The 27773-nt window shown below is 51.3% G+C and overlaps 1 protein-coding gene across 2 annotated transcripts; it reads right to left on the reverse strand.

The window, feature by feature from the left end:
- Positions 1 to 67: 67 nt before the first annotated feature.
- Brsk1 (BR serine/threonine kinase 1) lies at positions 68 to 27147 on the reverse strand. 2 transcript variants are annotated; one of them, XM_028862314.2, is made up of 19 exons: positions 26579 to 27147; positions 25082 to 25176; positions 24890 to 24975; positions 23031 to 23171; positions 18880 to 18996; positions 18739 to 18772; positions 18585 to 18653; positions 12079 to 12225; positions 11562 to 11593; positions 10987 to 11157; positions 10089 to 10186; positions 9767 to 9926; positions 9499 to 9559; positions 8757 to 9126; positions 8301 to 8349; positions 8084 to 8207; positions 7287 to 7485; positions 5785 to 5874; positions 70 to 741 (listed from the first exon to the last, which is right to left on the reverse strand). In XM_028862314.2, exons 1-19 carry the CDS (start codon positions 26706 to 26708, stop codon positions 584 to 586), a joined length of 2331 nt encoding a protein of 776 aa, XP_028718147.1. In that variant the 5' UTR covers positions 26709 to 27147; the 3' UTR covers positions 70 to 583. The 2 variants fall into 2 exon arrangements, with proteins under 2 accessions (XP_028718149.1, XP_028718147.1); XM_028862316.2 differs by lacking the exon at positions 26579 to 27147 and having other exon boundaries at positions 68 to 741; positions 24886 to 24975; positions 25082 to 25172.
- Between the last annotated feature and the right edge of the window lie 626 nt (positions 27148 to 27773).

Consider the following 27773-nt stretch of genomic DNA (forward strand, 5'->3'; position numbering starts at 1 on the left):
TGGGACCCGCCCGTCCCTGTGACCAGAAGCAGCACCCCAGGAATTGAGAGGCGAAGGCCAAGCCGGCTATCCCTGATCAAGGCTATTTATTAATTTTGTTGTTGTTGTTGCCGCCGGCGGAATCAGACACAGACGCAGGCAGGATCACGCGAAACCAGAATTCCTTCCGGGAGAGCAAATCCGTACAGAAGGTCGTAGTAGGGGAAGGAAGAAGGACCTGGTGGGGAGCAGGGGGGGCCCAGGAAGGGGAGTGGGGGCCGGGGATGACACAGAGACAGAGGGCCCTGTCCGGATCTGCTAAGCCACCCCCAACCAGCTCCCACCCCTCCCCCACCCCACCCGCAGAGACTGATCAATAAATAAAATAATAAATTAATAAATAAATAGAAACAGCTCCCACCCCCTTGTTTTGCCCTAGAACCTCCCCCCATTGGGCACGGCCCTGGAGCCCTATCCCTGCAGGGCAAGGCCGAGTTTTATGTACCCCCCCCAACATACTCCGTGGGCCTTATATACAGATTCACAGTAGGGGGGCAGGGAAGGGGGGTGGAGGGGGCTCCCCTCCTTCCCTGGCCCCCTGGGGTCAGGGTAGAGGGGTTCCATTGGTGGCCAGGAGCTTCTTGTCCTTAGGGGGTCCTCGGCGGGGAGAGCTGCTGAGATCAGGGTCAGGGCGGCCGGGTGGGGGCTGCAGACTTCGGGGTGGGGTACCAGCAGGCCGGGGCTGGGCTCCATTCTTCTCGTCTGCGAAGGAAGAAGCAGTTTTGTATGGGCCGACAGGCTGCTGAAACCGGGTTGAGGCTCCTATCTGCTGGTCTCAGCAGCCCCAAGAAACCAAAGTTGGCCGGCAGGATGGCTCAGTGGGTAAAGGCGCGTGTCACCAAGCTTTATGACCTAAGTTTGATCCCTGGGACCCACATAGGAGGAGAGAGAGAGACTCCAAGGTGTCCTCTGGCCTCCACATGTACACCATGATGCCCACTCCCCCCTACACAAATAAATAAATGTAATAGTAACAACAACAATCATAACAGAGATGAAATCCACCATTTGTGAGACTTCAAGTCCCAGAGACAGCTGCCATAGGGAAGCCCATCTTTCCCTACAGGGGGCCTACAGGTTCCCTGTGGCTTTCCGAGGTCCAAGCTAGCCCACCACAAGAAATTCTCAGCTCTCAGAGGCAACCGCAGGGTCGACATCTGCTGTACCCCTTATCTACAACTAGGTAATTCTACGGGAATGGAGTTCACAGTGTTGTGAATTGTCTTGGGGGTCTCAGACCCTTCTGCTTCTGCTGACCTGAGGAAGGTCACACTTTGTACACATGGGCTAGCATGTGTGTGTACACGATTTTGTGTGTACATGGAGGTCAACATCAGAACTCTCTATGTAGACCAGGCTGTCCTCGAATGTACAGAGAGCTACCTGCCTCTGCCGTCTGAGTACTGGGCTTAAAGCTCACTGTGTTTGGTTTATCTTATTTCCAAGGTTACATTTTTAAGCATTTATTTTGTGTGGGGACACACACATGCTGCAGCCCACAAGTGGAGCTCAGAGCACCGTCTGGGGGAGTTTGGCTCTTTCGCTGAACCTGGAGCTTACCAATTGGTTGGACTAGTTAGGGGCACCCCTGTGTCTCAGTGCTGGGATTACAGGCCTACACTGTAGTACTGGCCACACTTTCTCCCTGGGAGCTGAGAACAGGACCCTGCCTCGCTAGGCAAGCACTCCACCCCTGGGCTAAGTCCCCAGACCCTTGGCTTTTTCTCATGCTTGCTTATCTTACAATGTACTCAGCCATTTCTCTGCCCCCACCCCACCCCCTTTAGGTGTTCTTTTATGAGTGGTTTCCTGCATGGATATGGGCCATGTGCATGCCTGGTGTCCACTGAGGTTAGAAGAGAACATCAGCTCTCCCCAGAACTGGAGTTCTGGATGGTTATGAGTCATCATGTAGGCGCTGGGGTCTTCTGCAAGAGCAACAAGTGTTCTCAACGGCTGGGTCGTCTCTCTAGCCCACCCCCACATAGCTCAGGTTGGCCCTGAACTCACTCTGTGGCAGAGGATGACCTTGAGCACCTGATCCTCTTGCCTCAGCCTCCCAAGTCACTGGATCACAGGTTAGGTTAACAGGATCTGGAGCCATCATGAAACAAGGCTCTGAGCATGCTTGTAAAAAATGGTCTGGAGTAGGATAACTAATGTGGGAAGACCCACCCTAGTGTGAGCTGCACCACTCCATGGGCGGGGCCGCCATGTCCTCTCTGCCATGATGGACGGTCCCCTGGAACTGCAGGCCAAAAGAAACCTTTTCCTTTTCCTCCTCCTCCTCTTTTTTTTTTTTTTTTGGTTTTTCAAGACGATTTCTCTGTATAGCCCTGGCTGTCCTGGAACTCTCTCCATAGACCAGGCTGACCTTGAACTCACAGAGATCCGCCTGTTTCTGCCTCCTGAGTGCGCCACCACAGCCCAGCATTTTCCTTCGTGTGTGTGTGTGTGTGTGTGTGTGTGTGTGTGTGTGTGTGTTGCAGCTCCAGTTTGCTCTCCTTTCCATCACGTGGGTCACGGGGACCTAACTCAGGAGGACCTTCAGATGTTGAGCTCTCTTGCCAAAACCCACTTCCTGAAGTTGCCCTTGTAAGGTATTTTGTTGCACCAACCAGTCATTTAACTAATCCTCCTGGACCTGAATAACTCTGCTGTGAGAGGTTTTCTGTGAGTTACAAGGTTTTTCAGCGTTCCTGGTCCCCACCCACATGAAGCCAATGGCATCTTCCTGCTCTCCCGGTGAGACCTGCCAATTGACCCCCAGGGAGGCTGTGGTAGGCTGAATAACCCTATCCCCCACAGACATTCACATCATAAAGCTAGGGACCTGTGAAAACGTTGAGATCATGCCTTGTGACTCAGAATAATCCCTGTGGGTGGGGAGACTACCTGGGATTATCTGGGTAGACCTAGTTTAGTCACACAAGTCCTTAAATGAACCAGTCATGTCAAGGGCAGAGCAGTGTTCCTGGCTGTGCAGGATGTGGCCACAGGTGAAGGAAGGAACTACAGAGCAAGAGAGGACAGCTCTCGGGAAGACACCCTGATGTCAGCCTGGGGGCCGCACCTCCAGGACAGCAGGATGGAAAATCTGTATTGTTTCAGGGACCAACTTTGAGGTCTTCTTTTTTTGCCCCCTCGAGACAGGGTTTCTCTGTGTAGCCCTGGCTGTCCTAGAACTCACTGTGTAGACCAGGCTGGCCTCAAATTCACAGAGATCCGCCTGCCTCTGCTTCCCGAGTGCTGGGATTAAAGGCGTGCGCCACCTCCTGGCTTGCGGTCATTTATAAACGGCAGCCAAGAATCCAGGGTCAAGACGAGCCCTGTCAAGAGTCAAGCTACTAGTGTCCCCCAGTGGCTGCTGTACTCATTGCTGGATTCTCTGCGCTCGATCCCTTCCATAGGGGTGGGGACAGAGGGATGTCAGGCTGATTCCGCTGGACTCTTACGGACGTGGCATGCCCCTTTCTTGCATCCTACAGCGGAGCCTGCTTTTCTCTGTAAACGCTTCATTCACTTAGAAGTCTCATCTTTGCACCTTGGTTGCTATGGCAGACACCCCTGGTACTACAGGCTAAATGTTGTGTCCCCCATCATTCACATGCTGAAATTATCACCCCTAAATCGATGGGGGCCTCTGGGAGACGATTAGATTTTTTTTTTAGGGTGGAGCCTTCATATATGGGCTTCGTGCCAGGAAATTATCAAAGACCTCAGTGAAAGCTGGACCGGTGGTGGTGTACGCCTGTCATCCCAGCAGCTGGGACGGAGGCAGGAGGATGGGGAGGTCAAGGTCATCTGTATCTACAAACCGAGCTTGTGGCCAGTCTGGGATAGAAGAGAACCTGTTTCAAGAAAAGGAAAAAGGGGCCAAGCGGCGGCGGCGCACACCTTTAATCCCAGCACTCGGGAGGCAGAGCCAGGCAGATCTCTGTGAGTTCGAGGTCAGCCTGGGCAACCAAGTGAGTTCCAGGAAAGGCGCAAAGCTACACAGAGAAACCCTGTCTCAAAAAAAAAAAAAAAAAAAAAAAACAAAAACAAAAAAAAAAAAAAAAAAAAAAAGAAAATCGAAAAGGAAACCTGAGGAGACACAGTGAGAAGAGGCCATCCGAGAATGAGGAGATGGGCTCCAGACAGACACAAGATCTGTCGCGCTGCCTTGACCCGGGACTTCTAGTCTCGGAACAAAGACTCTTGGGCTGGAGAGATGGCTTCCTGGCTAGGAGCCCTGGCTGCTCTTCCAGAGGACCTGCATCTAATCTCCAGCTCACAACTCTCTGTAACTCGACTTCTGAGGGCTCTGGTGCCCTCTGCTGGCCTCCACACACACCAAGCATGCACACGGTGCACAGACACACATGCAGGCAAAAACACCCAAGCACATAAAATATAATGCTAGTAAAAAAAAAAAAAATTAAAAAAAATATTTTTTTTTTTGTTAACTTCCGAGACAGGGTCTCATAAATTCCTGTCTGGCTTCAAATTTGATACATAGCTGAGCATGACTTTGAATTTCTTTCATTTTTAAAAAATTTTAAAAAATTTATGTGTATTGGTATTTTGCCTGCATGTATATCTGTATGAAGGTGTCCGATCCACTGGAACTGCAGTTCCGGACAGTTGTGAGCTGCCATGTGGTTGCTGGGAATTGAACCCGGGTCCTCTGGAAGAGCAGCCAGTGCTCTTAACCACTGAGCCACCTCTCCAGGCCCGATTTTCTTTCTTTATTTGTTTTGTTTTTTAAGACAAGGTTTCTCTGTGTAGTTCTGCCTGTCTTGGAACTCCCTCTGTAGGCCAGGCTGGCCTTGAACTCATAGAGATCCGCCTGCCTCTGCCTCCTGAATGCTGGGATCAAAGGCGTGCGCCACCACTGCTTGGCTGACTTTGAATTTCTGATCCTCCTGACTCTAATGCTGCCTGACGGTACAGCTGTGTGACACACTTACATGGTGCCAGGATTGAACCCTGGGATTAGTGCATGCAGGCCAAAACTGAGCTACCTCCTCAGCCCCATTTGTTTGCCTTGAGACAGTTTTACGAAGTGGCCAAAATGGCCTGGAACCAGTCACTCAGGATGGCCTTGAGTTTGTGGCAATCCTCCTGCCTCAGTTTCCTGAATGCTGGGACTACAGGCAAGCACCTCCATACCTGGTTTCCTATTACTAAAAAGCCACCCAGATCATGTCTTTTGCTTGTCTTTTTCTCTGTTGGGGATTGAACCCAGGACCTTGCTAGGTAAACAGTCTACCTCTGAGCTAACCCTAACCGGTTTATGTTATTCTCTTATGGAAACCGGATGAATTATAACACCTCCCTGAGGCCTGGCCTCTGCTCTGCCCTCTGGATGCCAGATGAGAACTATGTCCTTCAATTCCAATGACATTTGGGTCCTGTAAAGGGAGCCACTAATACATCCTATCTGTCCTGGTTTTAGCCTAAAGGTTATGCCTTGCCCCTAGTCCCAGGCACGCCAGGATGGCTGGGAAATCTCCCACAGAGCAGAGTTCCACAGCTCTGCGGCACCATGTTCCATTGCTCCCAACATGGAGGCCACTGTCCTCTAAGAGCCTCGGGGGTGCTGAGGAGTCCCTTCTCAGAGACCCCAGCCTTTTGTGGGAACATCTATTCTCAACCGTGCCGGGGAGGCCTCAGCAAGACACTGACCAAAAGTCCAAGAAGCGGGCAAGCCAAGCAAAGAGAGAGCAGTGTTTGTACCCGGTCACCCTGGATGTCACCCACCTGCTAGGGCCTGCACAGAGGGCTGGTCGTGAGTGCTCAGCAGCTGTGCCTGGATGGTTTCTACCACTCGCTTGAACCGACGGCTGGGACCTGGTGGGGGATGGGCAGATAGGAAACAGGGTCACTCAGAGTGGAGGCAGCAAAGTCCCTCCGTCAAGCAAGGCAGTCCTCCTCTGACTCTGCTGGGCCTGCATCAATAACTGGTTCCCAAACGGAGCTCTGCCCTGCACCTAAGGAACACTGTTACACCCAGACACCTTCATTTTAATATAAGGAGCGATAGGTGTTGGTTTCTCTTTAAATAGATGCTGCCGCTTGCTTAACTTTCCTTAAGGGTGTGAAGAGGGAAAAAAAAGTGAGAAAAATAAGTGAGGGGCTGGAGAGATGGCTCAGTGGTTAAGAGCACTGGCTGCTCTTCCAGAGGGCTTGAGTTTGATTCTTAGCACCCACGTGGTGGCTCACAACTACTTGTAACTCCAGTCCCAGGGAATCTGACAGGTTTCTTTGGCTTTCTTGGGCACGAGGCACACACATAATGCACAGACATACATGCAGAAAAAATACTCATATTCATAAAAAATGTTTTTTCTTAGCCAGGCGGTGCTGGCTCACGCCTTTAATCCCATCACTTGGGAGGCAGAGGCAGGTGGATCTCTGTGAGTTTGAGGCCAGCCTGGTCTACAGAGTGAGCTCCAGGAAAGGCACAAAGCTACACAGAGAAACCCTGTCTTGAAAAAACAAAACAAACAAAATTTTTTTCTTTAACATAGAAAAGTGAGAGAAACAGACAAACACCACCACCACACCTTGGGCTGGCAGGATAGCACAGTGGGTAAAGACACTTGCTGCCACGCCTGACAACCTGGAGTTTAACCCTGGGATCACATGGTAGGAGATTCCCACAAACTGACCTTTGACCTCCAGTTGACGTCACACACACTCATTATAAAGTCATCCCCTGACCATAACATATTAAAACTGGTGACGAAGAGAGCAAATATGTATATACTTCCAATGTATATACTTCCAATATGAAGGCCCAGGAACCAAGACTTGAAAGCAAGGCATTCCTGTGGATTTTCTTCTCTCAGGATAACTCTTGATTGGTCATGGCTGTCTGGAGTTCAAATTCTGAGGCTACAGATGAGCTCAGGAAGAACTCCACAGATAGATTGGTGATGTCTGCTCTGGGCAGGGCACTGATGTTGGAGGCTAGCATGCTCACACTTCTAATAGAAGATGAAAAGGTAGCACAGAGCACTCTATAGACTGTTTTTTCCCTTTTGAAAAACGAGTGATTACTGATACCAATGACATGATTTCTCATTATATACGCCCATGGAAAGACTGGGGAAAGGAAAGCCTGTGTGTGTGTGTGGGGGGGGGGGGGGGCTCACAGAATCAGCACAGTCTGTGCTGATTTCCTTTTCTTGCTGCTCTCCTGTGCGGATAACCCTATTTGGAGATCGTGAGTACCCCAAGGCTGGTCAGGAGAGACGCACCGGAGATGAGAGTGAAGGTGACGGAGTAGACGCCACCTCCACTACCGCCATCTCTTCGCGGGGAGGGCTCTGGACCCTCGGAGGAGCTGATGTCCACCTGGAAGCGGACAGGCTTCTGGAAGACGGAGGGGCCACCGCTGGCCTTGTATTCGGCCCTGAAGCTGGTCTGTGACAGCACACTGTGACTCAGGCTGGGGATCTAGAAGGTAAGGATACGAGGATGGGGTGAGTCTGAGGGACAGATCACCCATCAGCCACTGGGGGAAAGAATAACAAACAAGCCTTGGGAAGACCCATGCCCGCCGGTGCCTGTAGTTCCTCTGCCCTACATTCAAAAGAATGAATCCTAATTCATATAACCTCCGCTACCTACGGGATAGCTAGAATCATATGAAATACACTTCTGAACCATATGAAATACACTTTTCCCTTCCTCCACAAGTCACATGTCTCGGGAATTGCAAATCCCACCAGCCCTACAGCAAAGGACTGTGGGACTGGCAGTAAGTCGGAAGTGTGAAGGTCCACTGAGAAAGGACTTTCCTCTACCACCTCAGATCTTGTGGCGAGGCATGACAACTCATGCCCCTCCCCCTGGTACTCAGGAAACTGTTGTTGAGGGTCTTATTTCAGCACTTTGGGCCCAATACTCTGCTCTTGCCTCCCTGTCCAATACTGACCAAGTCCAACTCTTGCTGGAAAACTACAAATCCCATGAGTCTCAGAAGCAAATCCGGCCAGGGATAGAGCGGCAGGGGGTGCAGCTTTGTGGTCAGTGGGGACGCTAGGGCTCTCACCGACAGAAAGGCATGGACAATGTCCGCTTTGATGCTGCTGAGAGGTTTGTCCTTTAGCACGAGGAATATTTGTTCTTCTTTGTCCAAGGAGATGAAGTTCCCGAACCAGGATCGTTTTGCCAGCCTGCGTGGAGGGGATAGAAACAATAGGGTCACGAAGACGCTAAAAGACGGACCCCCTCAGTTCCCACTCAGCTCCTTCCCTTGTTGAACTCACTCGGGAGAGGATTCTGGTGTCAAACTGGACATCTCCTCAGCGGTGGGGACTGGTCAGGGAGAGGAGAGAAAGTAGTCAATATTTATTATTTATCATCCAGGGCCGTGTAGGTGCAAGTCACCTCTCAAATGGCTAACCCTAACCAGGCAGTCTGATCTGGCCCCTTCAGGAAAGGCAGTAGTTAGGCCATACCCCTCAGGGTGAGGCTCAAGCCCCAGAGTACATGGACCAGAGTACATGATACAGGACCTGTTCCCATTGCCGCTTTCCGGAAACCCACCTCTTCTCTCCAAACATTATCATCTCAATTTGTCTTGGGACTTGGAAAGATGGCTCTCTTTCCTACCCGAAGACCCCCATGGAGATTGCCCAAAGGACAAGACATTTAGGCCTCTCCTTCCCACATTAGAACTCAGCAGCTGGCAACTCCAGCCTTGCATCTGCCGAGACCCCTACCCTGCATCTTGCGCCGGTGGAAGCGAGGGGAGCCCAGGAAACTGTTGCGGATGGAGTTGAGACGACTTCTCCAGGCGGCTCCCCCGACGCCACCGCCTGGACTGGGCGGAGGTGTCGTTCCTGGGGTCCCAGTAGGGCTGGCTCGAGGCGTGTGCAGAGGTGAGTGCAAGGGGGTTCCGCCGGAGGAGCGCGGGGAGCCTGGTGGTCCGGGCAAGGGTGTGGAACGGGCACTGGGGGGCGGTGGCTGCTCCCCAGCGCCCCCGCCTCTGGGGCCCCGAGAAGGCAGCGTCTGTGTTTTGGAAGTCGGGGAGCCTCCGCCTCTAGCCTCATCTCCAGCTCCTGGCTCCGGTGAGAAGGAAAAGACCGGACTCTGTGGAGGAGTGGGACCTGGTATGAGTTCGGACTACAACTTCCAGGATGCTTTGGAAGCACTGCTTGCTTAGACTCGCTGGGGAGGTCCGCGAGGCATGCTGGGAATTGTAGTTCAGTCAGCCCCACCCACACTCAGGATTTGAGGCACTGGCCCTGTATCCCAGCCCAGGTTAGCAGAAACTGACTTACTGAACGTGCTCAAAGAACTTATGGTAAATGATTAAACCCTTCGGATAAACTACAAATCCAATCCTAAGAAGGCAGAAATGGGGTCTTTGACACTTCTGGGGTAAGGATGCCTCATGTGTTTCCTGTTCAGTCTTTTTGACTACTCCGTATCTGTCTCAATTCTCTGAGGGTCTCGACTTACCCTTGGGCTGCTCAGAGGGCTGGAGGACAGACCAGTGGAGGCTCCACTGACGCTGCGGGATCTGTTTACAGAATTTAAAAAAAAATTGCGTTTCAAAAGGTTCAGATGTTCCTTCATTTCCATGTCGTCCCAGGGAGCGAGGACCAGGCAGGGCAGTGGTTTGTCCCAAGTACACGCGGAGACTTGAGGTTGAGCAGGGTCTAGAATGCTCTGCTCCCTCTATATTCTGGGGCTGAAGACCCTTCCGGAGGCGACAACAGGCTCTCACCTCTGACTGTGCTGGGCCATCTCCAAGGCCCGTCTGGTAGGCACCGGGGAGCCACCACTGCCAGCATCTGTGATGCTCAGAACTTCCATGGACTTCCGCTCTGGCCTCCGCTTCCCGTGTCGGCTCAGCATGGGAGAATCCACACGCTTCCGAGGTGGGTCTGCAGGGAGAGAGCATCGACCTCCTCAGTGGGCAAACAGAGGCCCAGAGCAGAGAGAGGTTCTCATAAATGTCTAGCTGTCTAAACGTAGACTCCCAAGGCCTACAGCATCCTCCTCCCTCAGGAATCCTAGGATCCGGATAGCCCAATCTGCCGTCTCACCGACATCATTCCGAGGAGGCAGGTCCTGGTCTTCACAGCTGGGATACCGCTCTTTCCGATCCAAAAGCAAATAATAGATCATCTTTTCCTGGTTTTCCCTGAGACAAGGAAGAGGGAGGCAGGGGGGGCTGAGGTCAGAAATCAGCGCCCAGGGCCGGAGAGGTGGATGAAGGTCCTTGCCACGAAAGGCTGATGGCCCGAGTTGGATCCCTGGGACCCACATGGTGGAAGGAAAGAACCGAATTCCTGCCAAGTTATCCTCTGATCTTCAATCGAATGTGCCTTGGCACACACGCCCCCCCCTACGTAAATAAATGTAATAATGAAAAAAAAGTATGTAAATAAATGTAATAAAAAATGTATGTAAAATAAGGAAATTTGTGTCTGAATGAGACCTCGCTCCCTCCCATCTGCTGTGGTTCCTTGCAGTCAGGGCACCTAGTGGATCTGTCCCCAGACCCAAGGGTTCAAGTCCAGACCCCACCCCTCCCATCACAGGTGTTCAGGTCCAAGCCGCAGACCTCCTCCCTCAGACCCAGGTGTTCTGGTCCTGTTTCTCTTCTCTGACCCAGAATGCCACTTCCCTACATCTCAGCATGGTTGTCTTCCTAGGGGCCAATGCACATCACAACTTAATTTTACCCAACAGTAGCTAACACTGGAACACTCACGAAGTACATCCTAAGTTCTACTTGACACAGACCTCATGCGACATGCCTGCTCGGTGGCGCATTTCTCTCCAGGTCACAATTGCTCTGGCGCACACCAGCTCTAAGCCATGCCTGGTTCCCTAAGCCTGGATGTGGTCCGCCCCCTGCAGGCAGTCTTGGGAACTGCCACAACCCATTCAACCGGCAAAGTGGGGGGGTGTCTGGGTGAGGATCTTGGGCGCTCTTACTCCTCGCTTCGCAGTTCTCGATGCAGCCGCTCGCGGTCTCTGAAGCAGCCCAGAGACGCCATGCTCTCCAGAACGTCAGGGTCCAGCTCTCCATTGGAAGGCAGGCTCCGCATGGCTACCCTGCGGCCCGGGGCTGGCTCCAGGCAAGGGTCTGGTTCGTGTTTCCCGCCCCTGGAAAGGTGCAGAAACACTTTGGAGAAAAGCAGCATCCATAAGAGAGCCTTCATCATCCTAGGCTTAGGTCCCAGGCCCAGACTACTCCTCCCAGGACCCGGAGAGTCGGGGTCCCCAGCCTGACTTCCTGAGACCCAGGCAATCGGGATTTAGCTCTCCTCCTGCAGACAGGAGTCCAGACCCTCGATCTCTCTCTGACTCAAGATGGACCCCTGGCTCCCTCCTCCCTCTGGTCTGACACACTTTCTTCAGCTCTGTCCTCTTCTGCCCGGACTTACAAGTTTGAGACTAATTCCTCCCATCCTGCCCCACCCAACATGGCATCCCGCCCTCCACCTCTGCTCTGGCCCCGAGGCCCTACCTCCCTCGAGTACCCAACTGTTCAATTCCCTCTTACTCACAGGTACCAGGGATGTTTCTGAATTTGCTCCAGCTGTGAAGGGATGGGTTACAGAGGAGCAGAAATTAGGTCATATACACACAGAGGGTGAGCAATTAAATAAAATCAATTAGACTTGATTCTGGGAGGTCCCTCCCCAACCGGAGGCAGGATGACATATCATGTCTCCCTCTGGTGGTCGTAAAGCATATCGTTACGTGCACCTACAGTCGACCATTTTTAGACTCTGGGTGGCAGTTTTCTGCGTTTTTGTGCACAGTGCCAGCCTTTTCAACCCCTGCCCATCCGCACATATGCCATCTCCAAGGCCTGGGACTCTCCGATCCAACCTTGGACTGCTTCCTCTCTAGTCTGTAAGTTTTAGGTTTTGCTGGACCTTGGGCTGTAGGGTAACCGGCAAACGCCTCCATCCAAGGATTGACAGGCAGGCTCTAGGAATTCGTCCGTCCCATGACCCCTGGGAATTCTGGCATCTCACCCACCCACCGTTCCTCTTCTGCCAGTCCCCGCCAACTTACACTGAGCCTCTTTTCCGGCTCCACTTCGATCATGCCCCTCAGGAGGCTCTGGCAGTCCGGAGGAATGAAGTGCGGCATGTGGAAGACACCGCGTTTCACCTTCTCCAGCAGCTGGCGCAGGTTGTCATCATCGAAGGGCAGCGCCCCCTGTGCAAGACATGACCAAGACCCTTAGGTCAGTGGCTCGCAAACCCTTTGGGGAGGGTCGGACAATTCTCTCACAGGGGTCGCCTAAGACCATCTGAAAACACAGATATTTACATGACGACTCATGACGGTAGTAAAATGACAGTTATGAAGGAGCAACGAAATAATCTGATGGTTGGGGTCACCACAGCGTGAGGAACTGCTTTAAAGGGTCGCAGCGTTAGGTGGAGCTTAAGATTAGCCAGGGGAGGTTCCGAGTGCTGCTGATGCACCCACACACCTCACCTTCACCATGGGCACGAGACGGGGGTAGGACAATCTTCATAGCCTCACCTACAAGGCTGGAGATGTAGCCCAGCTGGCAGAGTGCTTGCCTAACATTCATGAAGCCCTGGGTTCGATCCCAACACCAGGGTAGTGGCACATGCCTACAATCCCAGAACTTGGGAGGTAGTGGCTGGAGGGTCAGAAGTTTAAGGTCATCTTCAGTTACATAGTGAGTTCAGGGCCAGCTTGGGTGACATAACACCCTGCCACAAACAGAAACCACATTAAAACAAAACAAACAAACAAACAAAAAACACAGAAACAAAACAAAACAAAACAAAATAATTCTCCCTTAAAAAAATTACTTTTACTTAGGTGCATGTGTGTGTGCTACATGTATACAAACAAGTGCTTTTGGAAGCCAGATCCCTTGGAGCTGAAGTTACAGACCGTTGTGAACTGGCAGATGTGGGTACAGGGAATTGAACTCAGGTCCTCTTGGAGGAGCAGTAAGTGCTCTTAGCCACTGAGCCATCTCTCCAGCCCATACTCCTCACTTTTGATGGGGAAATGAAGACACAAGGAACTCAGCAGTTTGGCAAAGGGCTGCCCAGTGTGTAATATGTAGTAGAGGCTTGCAAGGGGGAAGTGTGTTTCTAAAAACACAAACAAAACCCACCACTGCAAGTCTGCGGCCAGCCTGGTCTACTAAGTGAATTCTAGGTTAGCCAGGGCTACATAGCGAGACCCTGACTCAAATAAACAAACAACAAAACAACCAAAAACAGGTGGAACAGCCAGGCACTGGTGGCACACACCTTTGATCCCAGCACTCAGGAGGCAGAGGAAATCGGATCGCTATGAGTTCAAGGCCAGCCTGGTCTACAGAGTGAGTTCCAGGACAGCCAGGGCTACACAGGGAAACCCTGTCTCGAAAAAACGAAAACAAAAACAAAACAAAACAGAACAAAAAAGACAGGAGGAACATCTGGAGATAGAGTTCAGTGGTAGGGTGTTTGCCTATTGAACACCAGGTTCAGTCCCCTGTGCTGTGGGAAGTTCCACTACACTTAACACACTGTGTTTGGCAGACATGGTGATGCATGCTTGTAATCCCAGCCCTCAGGAGGCTACGGCAGAAGGATTGATGCAGCCATGAGGCCACCCTGGGCTACCCAGTGAGTTTTATTCCAGTGTGGGTTACATAGCAAGACCAAGTCTGAAAGAGAGTAAAGGAGAAAGAGACTGCCTGGTGTGGTGGCTCATGCCTTTAATCTCAGCATAAATAAATAATGCATAAATAGGTATACCAATAAAACAAGTGAGGGCTGGTCATGGTGCAATCTTAGCATTCAGGAGGCACAGGCAGCTAGATCTCTGTGGATTCAAGGCCAGCCTGGTCTACATAGTGATTTCTAGGCTAGCCAGGGTTACCAGTGAGACCCTGTCTCTAACTAACTAACTAACTAACTAACTAACTAACTAACTAACTAACAGACTGATTGACTGACTGACCAACTAACTAACTAAGAGGGCTTGATGTGGCGGTACACACTTTTAATCCCAGAACTTGGTAGACTTAGGCAGGCAACCTCTGATGGTTCGAGGCCAGCTTGGCCTACATAGAAAGACCCTGTCTGAAACCAAAAATGGCCAGGAATATGGCTCAGATGCAGTAGTGTGCTTGTCTAGCATGCATGAAGCTGTGCACAATCCCACCCCTGCATCAGCAGGGCATGGAGTTGACTCCTGTGTGCTGTGGAACAACCCTTCTGTACACTGTGTGAATATATGTCGCTATGATTGGTTTAATAAACAAGCTGACTGGCTGGTCGCTGAACAGGATAAAGTTGGGTGGGCAAGCCAAAGTGGGGATGATGGGACGGGAAGGGCGGAGTCAGAGAGATGCCCAGGAAGCAAGACATGCTAGAGGACAGGTAAAGCCACGAGCCACGTGGCAATACATCGATTAATAGAAATGGGTTGATTTAAATGTGAGAGTTATCAAGTAAAAAGCATGAGCTATGGGCGGAGCATCTGTAATTAATATAAGGCTCTGAGTGATTATTTGGGACTGGGTGGTCGGGACAGGAAAACTCCACCTATATCTGTAACCCTAGTACCAGGAGGTAGAAACACAGTCAAGGTCATCTCCAGTTACACAATGGGGTCAAGGCCGGCCTGTGATATATGAGAACCTGTCTCAAACAGGGCCATGGAATGACTCACTGGGTAAAGGCATGTGCCACCACCACGCCTATGCACCAGAGTTTCCTCCCTGGGACCCACATGGTGAAAGAAGGAACTGCCTCCTGCCACACACACACACACACACACACACACACACACACACACACACACACACACGACAAATGAATACATAAATGTTTAAACAGAGCAAGAATAAGAGAATACAAGGAGAAACAAAGGAAAACCATTACAGGCTGGAACGGGATGATGTGATCATCAGGACTGGGGACAGAGCAAGAGGAGAGTCTGGTTTGACCTCAGGAGTCGGAGGAGGGCTCTTGGGAGATGACGCTGTGAATCTCAGGGCTTTCCCGAGTGTTTTAAACGGTCGTCCCTTGTATCTAAGGTGCGTGGATGGAATGCAGGGTGAAGGAAGCCGGGGAGGGAGAGGGCACCTCGACTGCTGGTCTTGGGGTCAAAAAGCCCACCTTTGGCTCTGGCGCCTGATGCGTGGGCGGTGAGCCTCAGCCTCTGGCCTCTGTGGACTGGGCAAGGCTCTGGGACAGACCGAAAATACCAGGCCCGCCACAGCTGGTCCTCGTTACCCTGGGAAGTTCACTTTTATGTAATCACGGTGAAGAGCAAGCTAGAGAGCACTGGAACAGTGAATTATGGCTTCTGGGCGAAAACCAGCGAGGTCCCTTCTCCCCAGCGAGGTCCCTTCTCCCCACGGCTCCCCACTTCTTCTTACCAAGGTCAACTGGTCATTACCCTGACTTGTTTTTCAGTGTGCTTTCTGCGGCTTCTCTGTTTACCGTACTGGGAAACCAGTTTAAGTCTTCACAGTTGCTGGTACTGTAACTGTCCACACTGTGTCCATGAGGACACAGGCATACGGAGAGAGAGTGACTTCCTTGTCCAAGATGAGGAAGCAGAGATTTGAAAACTCTGTCTTTTCCCCATTTGATGACAAACACCTGAGAGGAAGGATCTGGAGATCTAGGCCAGTCGGTAGAGAATTCGCCTGGCATACACCGAGCCCTGGGTCCAACCACCAGCACCGTATCCACCTGGCATGGAGAGTGGAAAGAGGCGCAGGATTTCTTTCTCTTTTTTTTTTTTTAAATTTTATTTTTATGTGCACTGGTGTTTGACCTGCATGTATGACTGTGTGAGGGAGGTGGATCCACTGGAACTGGAATTACAGACAGCTGTGAGCTGCCACGTGGGTGCTGGGAATTGAACTCAGGACCTCTGGAAGAGCAGCCATTGCTCTTAACTGCTGAGCTATCTCTCTCTAGCCCCAAGGCACAGGATTTTAAGAGAAGCGATATAGTGAGCTTGAGGTCAGCCTGTGTTACAGGAAACTCTGTCTCAAAACACCTAAAAAATGCATCAAGGGAGACGGCTTAGCAGTTAAGAATACTTGCTGCTCTTGCAGAGGACCTGGGTTTGGTTCCCAGCATCAACATGGTGCCTTATAGTTACCCATAATTCCGGTTCTAGGGGATTTAGACTGCTCTTCTGGCATCCGCAGGCACCAGGTGAGCACAAAGTTCACAGATATACATGCAGGCAAAACATTCATATACATAAAATAAAAACAAATAAATCTTAGCCAGGCCATGGTGGCACACACCTTTAATTCCAGCACTTGGGAGGCAGAGGCAGGGAGGCAGAGGCAGGCAGCTTTCTGAGTTTGAGGCTAGCCTGGTCTACAGAGCAAGCTCCAGGATAGCCAGGGCTACACAGAGAAACCCTATCAAGATAGAGACAGAGAGAGAGAAAGAGAGAGAAAGAGAGAGAGAGAGAGAGAGAGAGATCTTAAAAACAAACAGGGATGGAGAGATGGCTCAGAGGATAAGAGCACTGGCTGCTCTTCCAGAGGTCCTGAGTTCAATTCCCAGCACCCACATGGTGGCTCACAACCATCTGTAATGAGATCTGGCGCCCTCTTCTGGCCTGCAGGCATACACGCAGGAAGACTACTGTATACATAATAAGTAAATAAATCAATCTTTAAAACGAACAACCAGAAAGTGTGCTCAGGGTGCTAGAGAGATGGCTAAGAGTACACACTGCTCTTCCAGAGGACCCAGGTTCAGTTCCCAGCAACCACACTAAAAGGCGCAGAGCCACCTGTAACTCCAGCTCCAGGGAACCCGACATCCTTTTTGTACCACAGACAACCATGGACACACACAGACACACATAAATAAAAGATAAACCTTAAAAACAACACATGCCCAGAAGAAAGCCTGCTTTGAGTCAGTTATTAACGCATGCTGCATTAGGAGGTCTATGAGAGGCCAAGTCTGGGTCTTCAGAGATGAGTCAAGTAAACAAACCCACGAAGATGAAAGCCACCGATATGGTCCCAACCTCAAGGAGCTCTCATGACAGACAAGGAAGGGAGATAAGGCTTGAAAAATCATGCAACAAAATACATACTGACAACCCTGACCATGGCCGGGAAGAGGATCACCTGCCACAAGATCTGACCTGGGCGGTGTGTGTGTGTGTGTGTGTGTGTGTGTGTGTGTGTGTGTGTGTGAAGGGAGGACAAAGACGGAGGCTTTGGGAAGCTTCTGTGAGAAATGACCACGAGGCTGAGGATTTAAAGAAGTCTTGAGGGCTGGAGAGATGGCTCAGAGGTTCAGAGCACTGGCTGCTCTTCCAGAGGTCCTGAGTTCAATTCCCAGCACCCACATGGTGACTCACAACCATCTGTAATGAGACCTGGCGCCCTCTTCTGGCCTGCAGTCATACATGCAAGCAGAACACTGTACATACAATAAATAAATAAATCTTAAAAAAAAAAAGAAGTCTTGATATCCACGAGGTAAAACACAGGATGCAGGGATGGAGGAACGTCCTAGGCCTGGCATGCAAAACCCTGGGTTCAATTCCTAACAGTGCACACACCAAGTATGGTGGTGCACACCTGTGATCCAAGCACTTGGGAGAATCAGGAGTTCAAAGCCATCCTTGCCTATATATGAGTTCAAGGCTAGCCTGGAAGACATAAGACACTGCCCGTCTCTCTATATCAGTGGTGGTTCTCAACCTGTGAGACAGGACCCTCTTTTTGGGGGGGAGGGGAGTCGAAGGACACTTTCACAGGGGTAGCCTAAGACCATCAGAAAACACAGATATTTATAATTCTCAACAGTAGCAAAGTTACAGTTATGAAACAGCAGCAAAAATAATTTTATGGCCGGGAAGTGGTGGCGCACGCCTTTAATCCAACACTCGGGAGGCAGAGGCAGGCGGAGCTCTGTGAATTCGAGGCCAGCCTGGAAAGGCGCAAAGCTACACAGAGAAACCCTGTCTCGAAAAACCAAAAAACAACAACAACAAAAAAATTTATGGTTGGGGGTCACCACAACATGAGGAACTATACTCAAGGGCTGTAGCATTGGCAAGGTTGAGAATCACTGTTCTCTATATAAATCCACACACATGTGGGAGATCACACCTATACTTGAGAGATCAGACACATATATTTACATTAATGGGATCACCCCCACACACATGTATTTAAGAGATCACCCATACACTCACATACCCTCACACACACACACACACACACACACATTTGGGAGATCACACATTTATTTTTGAGATCCCTCTCACACACATCTTTATATATTCAAGAAATCACACACACTCACATGTGTGTGAGTATATATATACACACACACATATATATATAACATACAGTCACACATGCTTACAAATATTTGAGAGGACACACACACACACACACACACACACACACACACACACACACTCCCATTCTTTAGGGGGTGACTCTGGAGACGAGGATACATGTGAGGTTCTATACTCTAGTGGGTGACATTGTTCCAGAAATACCGAGGTAGCAGTCAAAGGCACCTTACCACAAGCAGGGCAAACAGGATGACTCCACAGCTCCACATGTCTGCCCGGCGGCCATCATACTTTTCCCCCTGGAAGGCAAAAGGTGTCATCCCAATGGCATCTCTGTGGTCACTCTGTCCACTCCCCTTGCCCTCCCCTTATCCCCTCACTCACCTTGATCACCTCTGGACATGCATAGTGGGGGGACCTGGAGGAAGAGAAGGAAAAAGAGATAGGGGGTATGAGGATGTGAGCCCTGGCCAGCTTCTCACCCTTCCGGGGACTTCGGGGGAAGGGCCGGGGCCTCCCACTCACCCGCAGCTGGTCTCCAGGAGGCTATCCCCCACCTGCAGGGATGCCATGCCAAAGTCTGCGATTCGGATGTTGTTCTTCTCATCCAGCAGCAGGTTCTCTGGCTTCAGGTCTCTGTGACTAAGACAAACTGGTGAAGCTCAGCTTTGGCTGCTCCCAGGGAAGCCATCCTCACTCACCTATGACCTCTTAGAGTGAGATACTTCTAGTATTTTGTTACTGTTTGTTTGTTTGTTTTTCTGAGACAAGGTTTCTCTCTATAACAGTCCTAGCTATCCTGGAACTTGTTCTGTAGCCCAGGCTGGCCTCGAACTCACAGAGATCCACCTGCCTCTGCCTCCCGAGTGCTGGGATTAAAGGTATGTGCCACCACCGCCTGGCACTTCTAGTATTTTTTGAAGGCAAGGTGTCAATGTAGCTGAGGCTAGCCTCGTACTGATATTATATACTTGAGGATGCCTTTGATGTGTGTGTGTGTGTGTGTGTGTGTGTGTGTGTGTGAGAGAGAGAGAGAGAGAGAGAGAGAGAGAGAGAGAGAGAGAGAGAGAGAGAGAGAGAGAGAGACATACTATAATGTCTAGATATGTAGCTCAAGTTGACTCCAAACTTGAGTCAATCCTTCCGCCTTCCTCTCTCAGGTACTGGGATTACAGGCATCTATCATCACTGTGCCTGACTCTACTGTCCTTTTGTGTATGGGCATGGACATAGGTATGTGCATGCATGTGAAAGCAGGACGTTGACATCGAGTGCCTGCCTCAGCTGCTCTCCGCTGTGCATTTTGAGGCAGGGTCTCTCGCTGTCTCTGGAGCTCATCAGCATGGCTAGCCTGGCTGCCCAGCCAATGCCAGGGAGCCTTCTGCCTCTCAAGGCCTCCTGAGCTCGCACCCCTGCAAGCTCTCGTCCCCGCTGAGCCGTGCGGACGGCCCCTGCCAGGGCTTTCCTGCAGGTATGCACTGGCACCCTGTGAATGTCTGGAGCTGGAGAGGTAGCGCAGGAAATTAGAACCAGGTCTTGAAGAGCAGCCAGTGCTCATACTCACTGATCCATCTCTACAGCCCCAATTTAAAATTTACTTATGTATTCCTTTTCTTTTTAGTTTTTCCTGGAGACAGGGTTTCTCTGTGTAGTTTTGGAGCCTTTCCTGGAACTCACTCTGTAGACCAGGCTGGCCTCAAACTCACAGAGATCCACCTGGCTCTGCCTCCCGAGTGCTGGGATTAAAGGTGTGCGCCACCACCGCCGCCCGGTCTACTTATGTATTTCTTGAGGCAGGATCTCACTATGTTGCCCTGGGCTGGCCTGGAACTCATGGAGACTACCTGTCCCTGCCTCCAGAGGTATGTACCACCACATCCACAATGAACTGGTTATTAGAAATATAAAAATTGGGCCACTGAGATAGCTCAGGAGGTAACGGTCCTTGCTGTCAAGGCTGATAACCTGAGTTTAAGCTCTAGAAGCTACATGAAGAACCCGAATGTTGTCTTCTGACCTCTACATGTGGGTCATGGCACCTGTGCCTCCCCTTAAATAAATAAATGTTTTTGAAAAAAAGAGTAATGTAAAAATACAGCTAGGTGCCAGGTGGTAGTGGTGCACGCTTTTAATCCCAGCACTTGGGAGGCAGAGGCAGGCAGATCTCTGAGTTTGAGGCCAGCCTGGTCTACAGAGCAAGTTCTGGAACAGCCAGGGCTACACAGAGAAACCCTGTCTTGAAAAAAACAAAACAAAATAGTGAGGTATGGAGTGTCGTATCTGTAATTCTAGCACTCTGGAGGCCAAGAAAGGAGGACTGATATGAGTTCAAGGCCAATCTGGGCTACACCATGAGACTCTGTCTTACTTAATACCCCCAATAAATATAAAAATAAAAATTTCCATGTCAAGTAATTTTTTTTTTTGAATTTTCAAAACAGGGTTTCTCTGTGTATCCCTGGCTATCTTGGAACTTACTCTGTAGACCAGGCTGGCCTTGAACTCACAGAGACCTACCTGCCTCCCAAGTGCTGTGATTAAAGGCGTGTACCACCATACTCAGATATTATTATTATTAATTACTATTATTGCTGTTATTGTTATCATTATTTGAGGGGGAATATCAAGTAATTTTTTTAACTTCTTAATTTTTTTTTTTTTTTTTTTTTTTTTTTTTTTTTTTGTTTTTTGGCAGGGTCTCTCTATGCAGCTCTGGCAGTCTTGGAACTCACAGAGATCCACCTGCCTCTGCCTCCTGAGTACTGGGACTAAAGGCGTGCGCACCCTGACTAACTTCTTAAAGCAGGTCTTCTATGCAGCTTGGAAGTCTGAACCAAAACAAATCAAACTCCTCTGCTCTAGCTACAAAGCAGGTATTAACACCTGCCACTCAAAGTAGGTAACTGGTTCCTTCCTCAGGACATTTATACTCCTGGATCAAACTCTTCAAGATTTAAGGGTCAAATCTGGAGGGAGGTGGGGCTGTAGGATTCTGCAGTTTCTATTTGGAGCGGTCAGTAAGTGGGTTGCACACAGTATGTTGAATATTGCCCCCTACAGGCAACAGTCTTCACTGCCAGTCTTGATATCCTGGCTACTCAAAAAGGTGAACTTAATTTAAATAGCCTGAGTTTAGGTGCCTTTTAAAAAGATTTGATTTTTAAGTGTGTGTGTGACTGCAGGTGTCTGGTGAAGCTAGAGATATCTCATCTTTCTGGAGCTGGAGTTACAGGCAGTTGTGAGACTTTAGATATGAGTGGTGGGACTTGAACTTGGATCCTGTCGAAGACTATTACATTCTAACCACTCACTCATCTCTTTAGCCACACCCCACCCTGTTTTTAAAAACAGGATCTTTCTCTTGGGGGCGAAACAGGTTTGAGACAGGGTTTCTCTGTATAATAGTCCTGGCTGTCCTGGAACTCACTTTGTAGACCTGATTGGCCTCAAACTCAGAGATCCACCTGCCTCTGCCTCCAAAGTGCTGGGACTGAAGGTGTGTGCCACCATGCCTGGCAAGAGAGGGTCTTTCTATGTAGCCCTGGCTGGTGTTGAACTCTCAATGATGCTCCTGCCTCTGTCTCCTGAGGGCTAGGATTACAGGTGTGTACTTCTCACCCTAAATGCAGCACACATCGTATCTTGTCTAGGCTGAAGTCATTGAGGAGAAGAAATATCTCTTTGCAGGGTTATTCATATGTCAAAAACATGAACTGCAATTCTTTTTTTTTTTTTTTTTTTTTTTTTTTTTTTTTTTTTTTTTTACTTTGCTTTTGAATCATTGTAACTGCTCGAATACAGAATCGTCTTGCTCATCTATTAAAGTTGCCCACCATCAACTACTCACTTGAAAGGTTTGAAATTAACTTGAAAGGGACCCCAGGATTAGATGCAAGAGATAAAACTGTACAACTTCTAGAAGAAACCATAGGATACCATCTTGGTGACTGTGAGTTGGTTTTAAAAAGGACAGAAGTGCTGGCAAGATGTTTCAGGGGGTAAAGGCACTCGCCTCCAAGCCTGATGACCTCAGTTTGATTCCCCAGGACCCACAAAGGGGAGAGAACAGGATCCTGAAAGTTGTCCTCTGACCTCCACATACACACTGTTGCACACATGTGTACACACTCTCTCTCACACACACTAGTAAAAAATAAAATGTAAAAAATACCAAATACAGAGGCATGTGGTGGTGCACAGGAGGATCAGGAGGATCGCAATGAGTTTGTGGGAAGGCTAGTCTACATAGTCTACATATAGAGGTGCTATAAGAAACCTGGTTTCTCTCTCGCACACACAGAAAAAAAGAAAGAAAGAAAAAGGCCAGGGATACATGGCAAATGGTAGTGCACGCCTAGTATGCACAAGCCTCAAACTACACACACACACACACACACACACACACACACACACACACACACACACACACACTTATAAAAAAAAAAGTTCTAAAATTACATAGCAACCACGCACAAGACTGAAAGTGTATTTAAAACCATGAAACTGAATACTTCTTCAAAAGGGTAAATGGTATGGTCTGAGTTACAATACCAGGAATTTTAAAAAGGCTAGGGTTGAGGGCTAACCACACTGGTTTCTGCTCAGCCCTCCACGTGGCTGCAGGGACCTGCCTCCTGGCCACCCTCAGCCATCTCCCCCTCCAGCTGTCCCCTCACCAGATGGAGTAGCTGTGGCAGAAGTCCAGCGCTGACACGATCTGTCGGAAGAACTTCCGGGCCTCCTTGGGCGTCAACCTCCCTTTTTTTACCAGGTAGTCAAACAGCTCACCACCAGAAACATGCTCCAGAACCAGGTATCTGGAAGACACAGACGGGGCAGATGGCTGGAAGGGGCCCTCGAAGGGCCAAGGCCCGCTCTCCCTTTACTGAAGACAGTGAAGCCCCAATTCCCGCCAGTCTCCGCAAGGAAGACATTGCAACTGCTACGAGGACCTGGGAAAGAGGCTCTGATTGCCACACGCCTCTAGGAGAAGTGATTCCAATATCCACGCGTCTCTAGGAAACCAAAACTCTATTCCCACTAGTCCCTCCCGGGTAGCATAGATTCCCAGGGAAACTTTTGGTTGTTTTTGGAGATACAGCAACTCCATTGGCACCTGAGGTCAGAAACCACAATTACCATGGAACTCTGGGAAATAAAGAGCCTATTCCCATTAGCACATTCCCCCAGGCCAAGCCTCTGATTCTCACAAGCCTGTGACTTGAATAGACCCAAGTTCTCCGTTCCTTCTTGGGCAGTAACAATTACAGTGTACACCAAAGAGAAACTACAACTCCCATTAATTCAAAGAAGTTTATAAAAAAAAAAAACAAACCACCAAACAAAACAAAGCAAAAACCCCTCCCACTTCCCATAAGCCTCCGGGACATAGAGAGTCCCAATTCCCATCAGCCACCTGGATTCTAGAGACTCCAAATCCCATCAGGCTCTGAAGGATTAAACCTCCAGCTCCTATCAGCTCCCGGGAAACAAAAACTCGGTGTCTGAGACGTTGGACGGCTAGATTCCCATGTGAAGCACAAACCCTCATGAGCCCTCCCTCAGCCCTGATGATGAGTGGGAGTGGAAACATCAAATTTGGAGACGATGACTTCCCCTTCCCTCCACACCTGGCAAGCCTAAGGACTACAACTCCCATGAGACCCCGGGGCCGGGCACTGCTTCCAGCCTGGGGAAACCTGTCCCACCAACCTGATGGTTGTTGGAGTGGCTTCATCCTACACCCTGGGGATGTAGGTTAAGGGGGTGGGGGGAGCGTGAGGCCTGTCCCCTCTCCTGCTGTCCAGTCCAGCTGTTCTCTGGGCCACCAGAGTCTGGACAAAGAGTCATTCTCTGATGCCCAGACAGCTGACCCCCCACCCCCACCCCCATCTTAACTGGTGAAGGAGTCTGTGATACTGACTCAGGACTCCCAGAGGAGGTCCATTGTTGGGGCGGCCAGCCCTGGCATCGGAGGTGATGCCAGGATAGGAGAGATCTCAGATGTCCCAGAGTGGGAATTTGGAAGGATCCTTCAGGCTTTACTAGGCTAATGCTAACCCTAACTGCCTCAGGGAGGAAGAGGCAGTTAGCTGGGCTTGGTGCAGACTGGTAATCTCATTTACTTAGGAGGCTGAGGCAGGAAGACAGTAGTGAGAGGCTCCGCCTCTGTCCCCACTCAGGGCCACTCTGGTCCTACATCAGGCCGGAGTGTGAATTGCAGGTGTTCCTGTAACCAAGGGAAGGGACTGGACCAGGTCACGTGCAGCTCATACTGGCCTCCAACAACACAGCTATGTAGCTGAGGACGACCTTGAACTTCTGATACTCCTGCCTCACCTCACTAGAGCTGGGATTACACACGTGTGCTGCTGTCACATCCAGTTTATGCGGTGCTGGGGGTCGAACTCGGGGCTCCCTGCATTCTACAGAAGCACTCTATCGGTTGAGTTTTGCCAGGCTACATTAGGTCCTGTTTCTGGAATAATAACGCGGGGAGGGAGAATGGAGGGGCTGGGCGTCTATAAATACCTACAAATATTTCTTGTTCTCGTAGACGTCATGGAGCTTGAGGACGTGCGGGTGTTCGATGAGCTTCAGGATGGCGATCTCCCGCTCCACCTGAGGGGCCACGGACACGAGAGAAGGGGTCAGCACGACCTCCCTGCCTCACCCTCAGCACCAAAGGGTACTCCGGCCACAGACACATTCTTCTATGCACACGCACCTTCATCAGCACCGATTCCGACAACTTCTCCCTGTTCACGATCTTGACGGCAACCTTCTGGCCCGTGATGCAGTGGACCCCAAGTTTCACCAGCCCTGGAGGTCAGATTTTAAATAAATATGGAGTGTTCTCCTGGATCTCCTCCCAGCTCTTAAGTTGTCAATGACTCCCCAAGGCCCCCTCCGTCCGGCTGACTGTCCACCCTCGGCCTACCCCTTTACCAGTGGCCTCCCTCCCCCAGCTTCCACGCTGACTCTCTGGCCCAACTTCATCTTTCCAGATTTTCTTTCTCCCAATCTGTCTCCTTGCTCTCTCAACCAACCCATCACTCCCTTGAAATCTCTGCCTTTCAGACTTCAGAAACCCCATAATCCCACAGAGAATACACTCTCAAGTTTTCTTCTTTCCCAAGCCTCCCCATCCTCACCTCCTTCCAAACCCCAAACCTTCAATTATCTTTTTTTAACTCTTAAAAAGTAGCTGCCATGGTCAACAGCATGCAAATTCCAAGCCCCCCCCCACACACACTCAGGAAACCCTCCCTACCTATTCCTGGGAGTCCTTAACTCTACGACTTAAGCGACCAGAGCTCGGATATGTACCACCTTCTCAGTCCCAGGAGTCTTGGCCCCAGCCCTCCTCCCTCAGACCCAGCAGTCCAGGCTCCTGACCCCTCCCTCCTTCCATAGTTCATGAATTGAGGTCAACAACACTTCACACTCTTACTATCGAGATGTACAGTCTGACTTCCCCTTCCTATCTCAGGCCTGGAGCTCGGCTTCACAGGGACCTGGGACGCACAGCCTGGAACACCAGAGGTCGGCTCCTGGTTCACCTCCACCCACCACCCAGAAGGAGGTGGTTGCGGCCACAGTCGGCATATAGCAACAATCAAACACAACCCTGCTTTCCGGGGCCACTCCTGGGAGCCGAGCGTCCTAGAGCCCGCCTCTCCATCCTGTTTCCACGCTGTGCAGAATGGGGAGAATGCGGTCGACCTCACACCCCAGGGCTCCAGCTGGCTGCCCCGAGCGCAGGGGGCCCCTTCTGAGCTTGAGAAGAGGGACGGGAAAGCAGCCTCTCTCAGGATGGACGCACCTCCACCCTGCCCGCACCTCCACCCTGCCTGCGGCTGTACTGCAGCAGCACCCGCCTGCCTCAGCGTGCAGAATCAGCCGGGGCCCCACACCCGCAGCGGGCCTACTTCCCCACCGCTCCTGGAGCCCCTCCAACATCTGCCCCAACAGGGCTATTTGAGCCACAGGAGTCCGGACCCCTACTTCGCCCTCGGACCCACAAGTCCCAGACCCCTGCCCTCTGGAGGCCCCAGAGTCGGAGTCCCTACATCCGCACACCGCGGGCACTTGAAACTCAGGACCCAAGCCCCTTTCCCATGAGGGACCCCGGGGTCTGCCCTTTAAATACCCGTGGTCCCGCCTTCTGCCCCCTCCTGCACCCCGCCCCCGCCCCAGGTGTCCGCTCGGATTCCAGGCTCACCTGTCTGTCCTTTGCCCAGCGTCTTCTCCAGCCGATAGGGGCCCACATATTGGGCGTGCTGGGGTGGGTGTGGGTGTGGGAGGTGGTAGGCGGGGGAGCCCCCGCCACCCTCCTTGGACCCGGACGACATGGTGCCCTTGGTCCCGGCCCGACCGGTCCCCCGGCCGCCCCCCCTGCGGCCCGTGGCCCCGTTCCTCCGGTGGGGGCCGGCGACACCTCCGTCCCGGCCCCCCCGGTTGTTCCCCACTTCTCCGGGGGTCCCCAGGGGGCTGGGCTGGCCCCCCCGGTCGGTGGGCCGCAGAGCTGGGGGAGGGGGGGCTGCCGGGGGGGTCAGGCCCCTGGAGTCAGCATGGCCGGGGGGGCTGCGCGGCCCCCCCTCCCCAGCCGGACCCTGGCCGGCCCCCCCCTTCCTGTGCCTCCCCCTGCAGGGGGGGTCTGAAGTGCGGGGCCGGCGGATGCTGCAGGCCGAGATCCCCCCCGCCCCCCCACGCGCCCTCTCTCCTCCGCCTCCTCCTCCTCTCCGCCTCCCCCCGCCACCTCGTCCTTTCTCTCCGGCACGCTGACATCACCATCCGGGGACTCCCGGCCCTTCCCCACGGTTAACCCTTTCGGAGAGAGGAGGGGGAGTGGCAGGGGGCGGGCCTGGACGCTGGACGGATGGAGAGGAGGTGGGAAGATGCTGGGGTGGTGGAGGGATGCTGGAGGAAAAGGATGCTGGAGCAGAGAGGGATGCCTGGAAGGATGCAGAGAGAGATACAGGACCAGTAGACAGGCAGAGGTGGAGGCACAAAGGGAAGGCTGACATACATGAATAGATGGGACGATGCAGGGTAGCAGAGACAGGGCGCGGAAGAGAGAGAGACAGAAAGAGAAAAGGAGAGAGGGAGGATCAGGAGTTCAAGGCTATCCCAGCTCTATAGTGCCTTTGAAGACAGCCTGGACTACGTGAGACGCCCCCACCCCACGGGGAAAAAAAGAGCCGAAAGGGTCAGGCAGGGATAGGAGACAGGGAGGACCAAAACAAACAACCAGATGGGATGAGGGGACCGAGAAATGCTAAGGAACATGCAGGGGGGGGACGGGACGACAAAGAGAAACAAGGACTGTCACGGGTCCAGATATTCACAGGAGGAGGGGAAGGGCTTAGATGGGAACAGACGGCAGGCTGTGTGTGTTTGGGGTCAGGCAGAGGATA

Source organism: Peromyscus leucopus, chromosome 1 (assembly GCF_004664715.2).
Source record: "Peromyscus leucopus breed LL Stock chromosome 1, UCI_PerLeu_2.1, whole genome shotgun sequence".
Lineage (NCBI taxonomy): Eukaryota > Metazoa > Chordata > Mammalia > Rodentia > Cricetidae > Peromyscus > Peromyscus leucopus.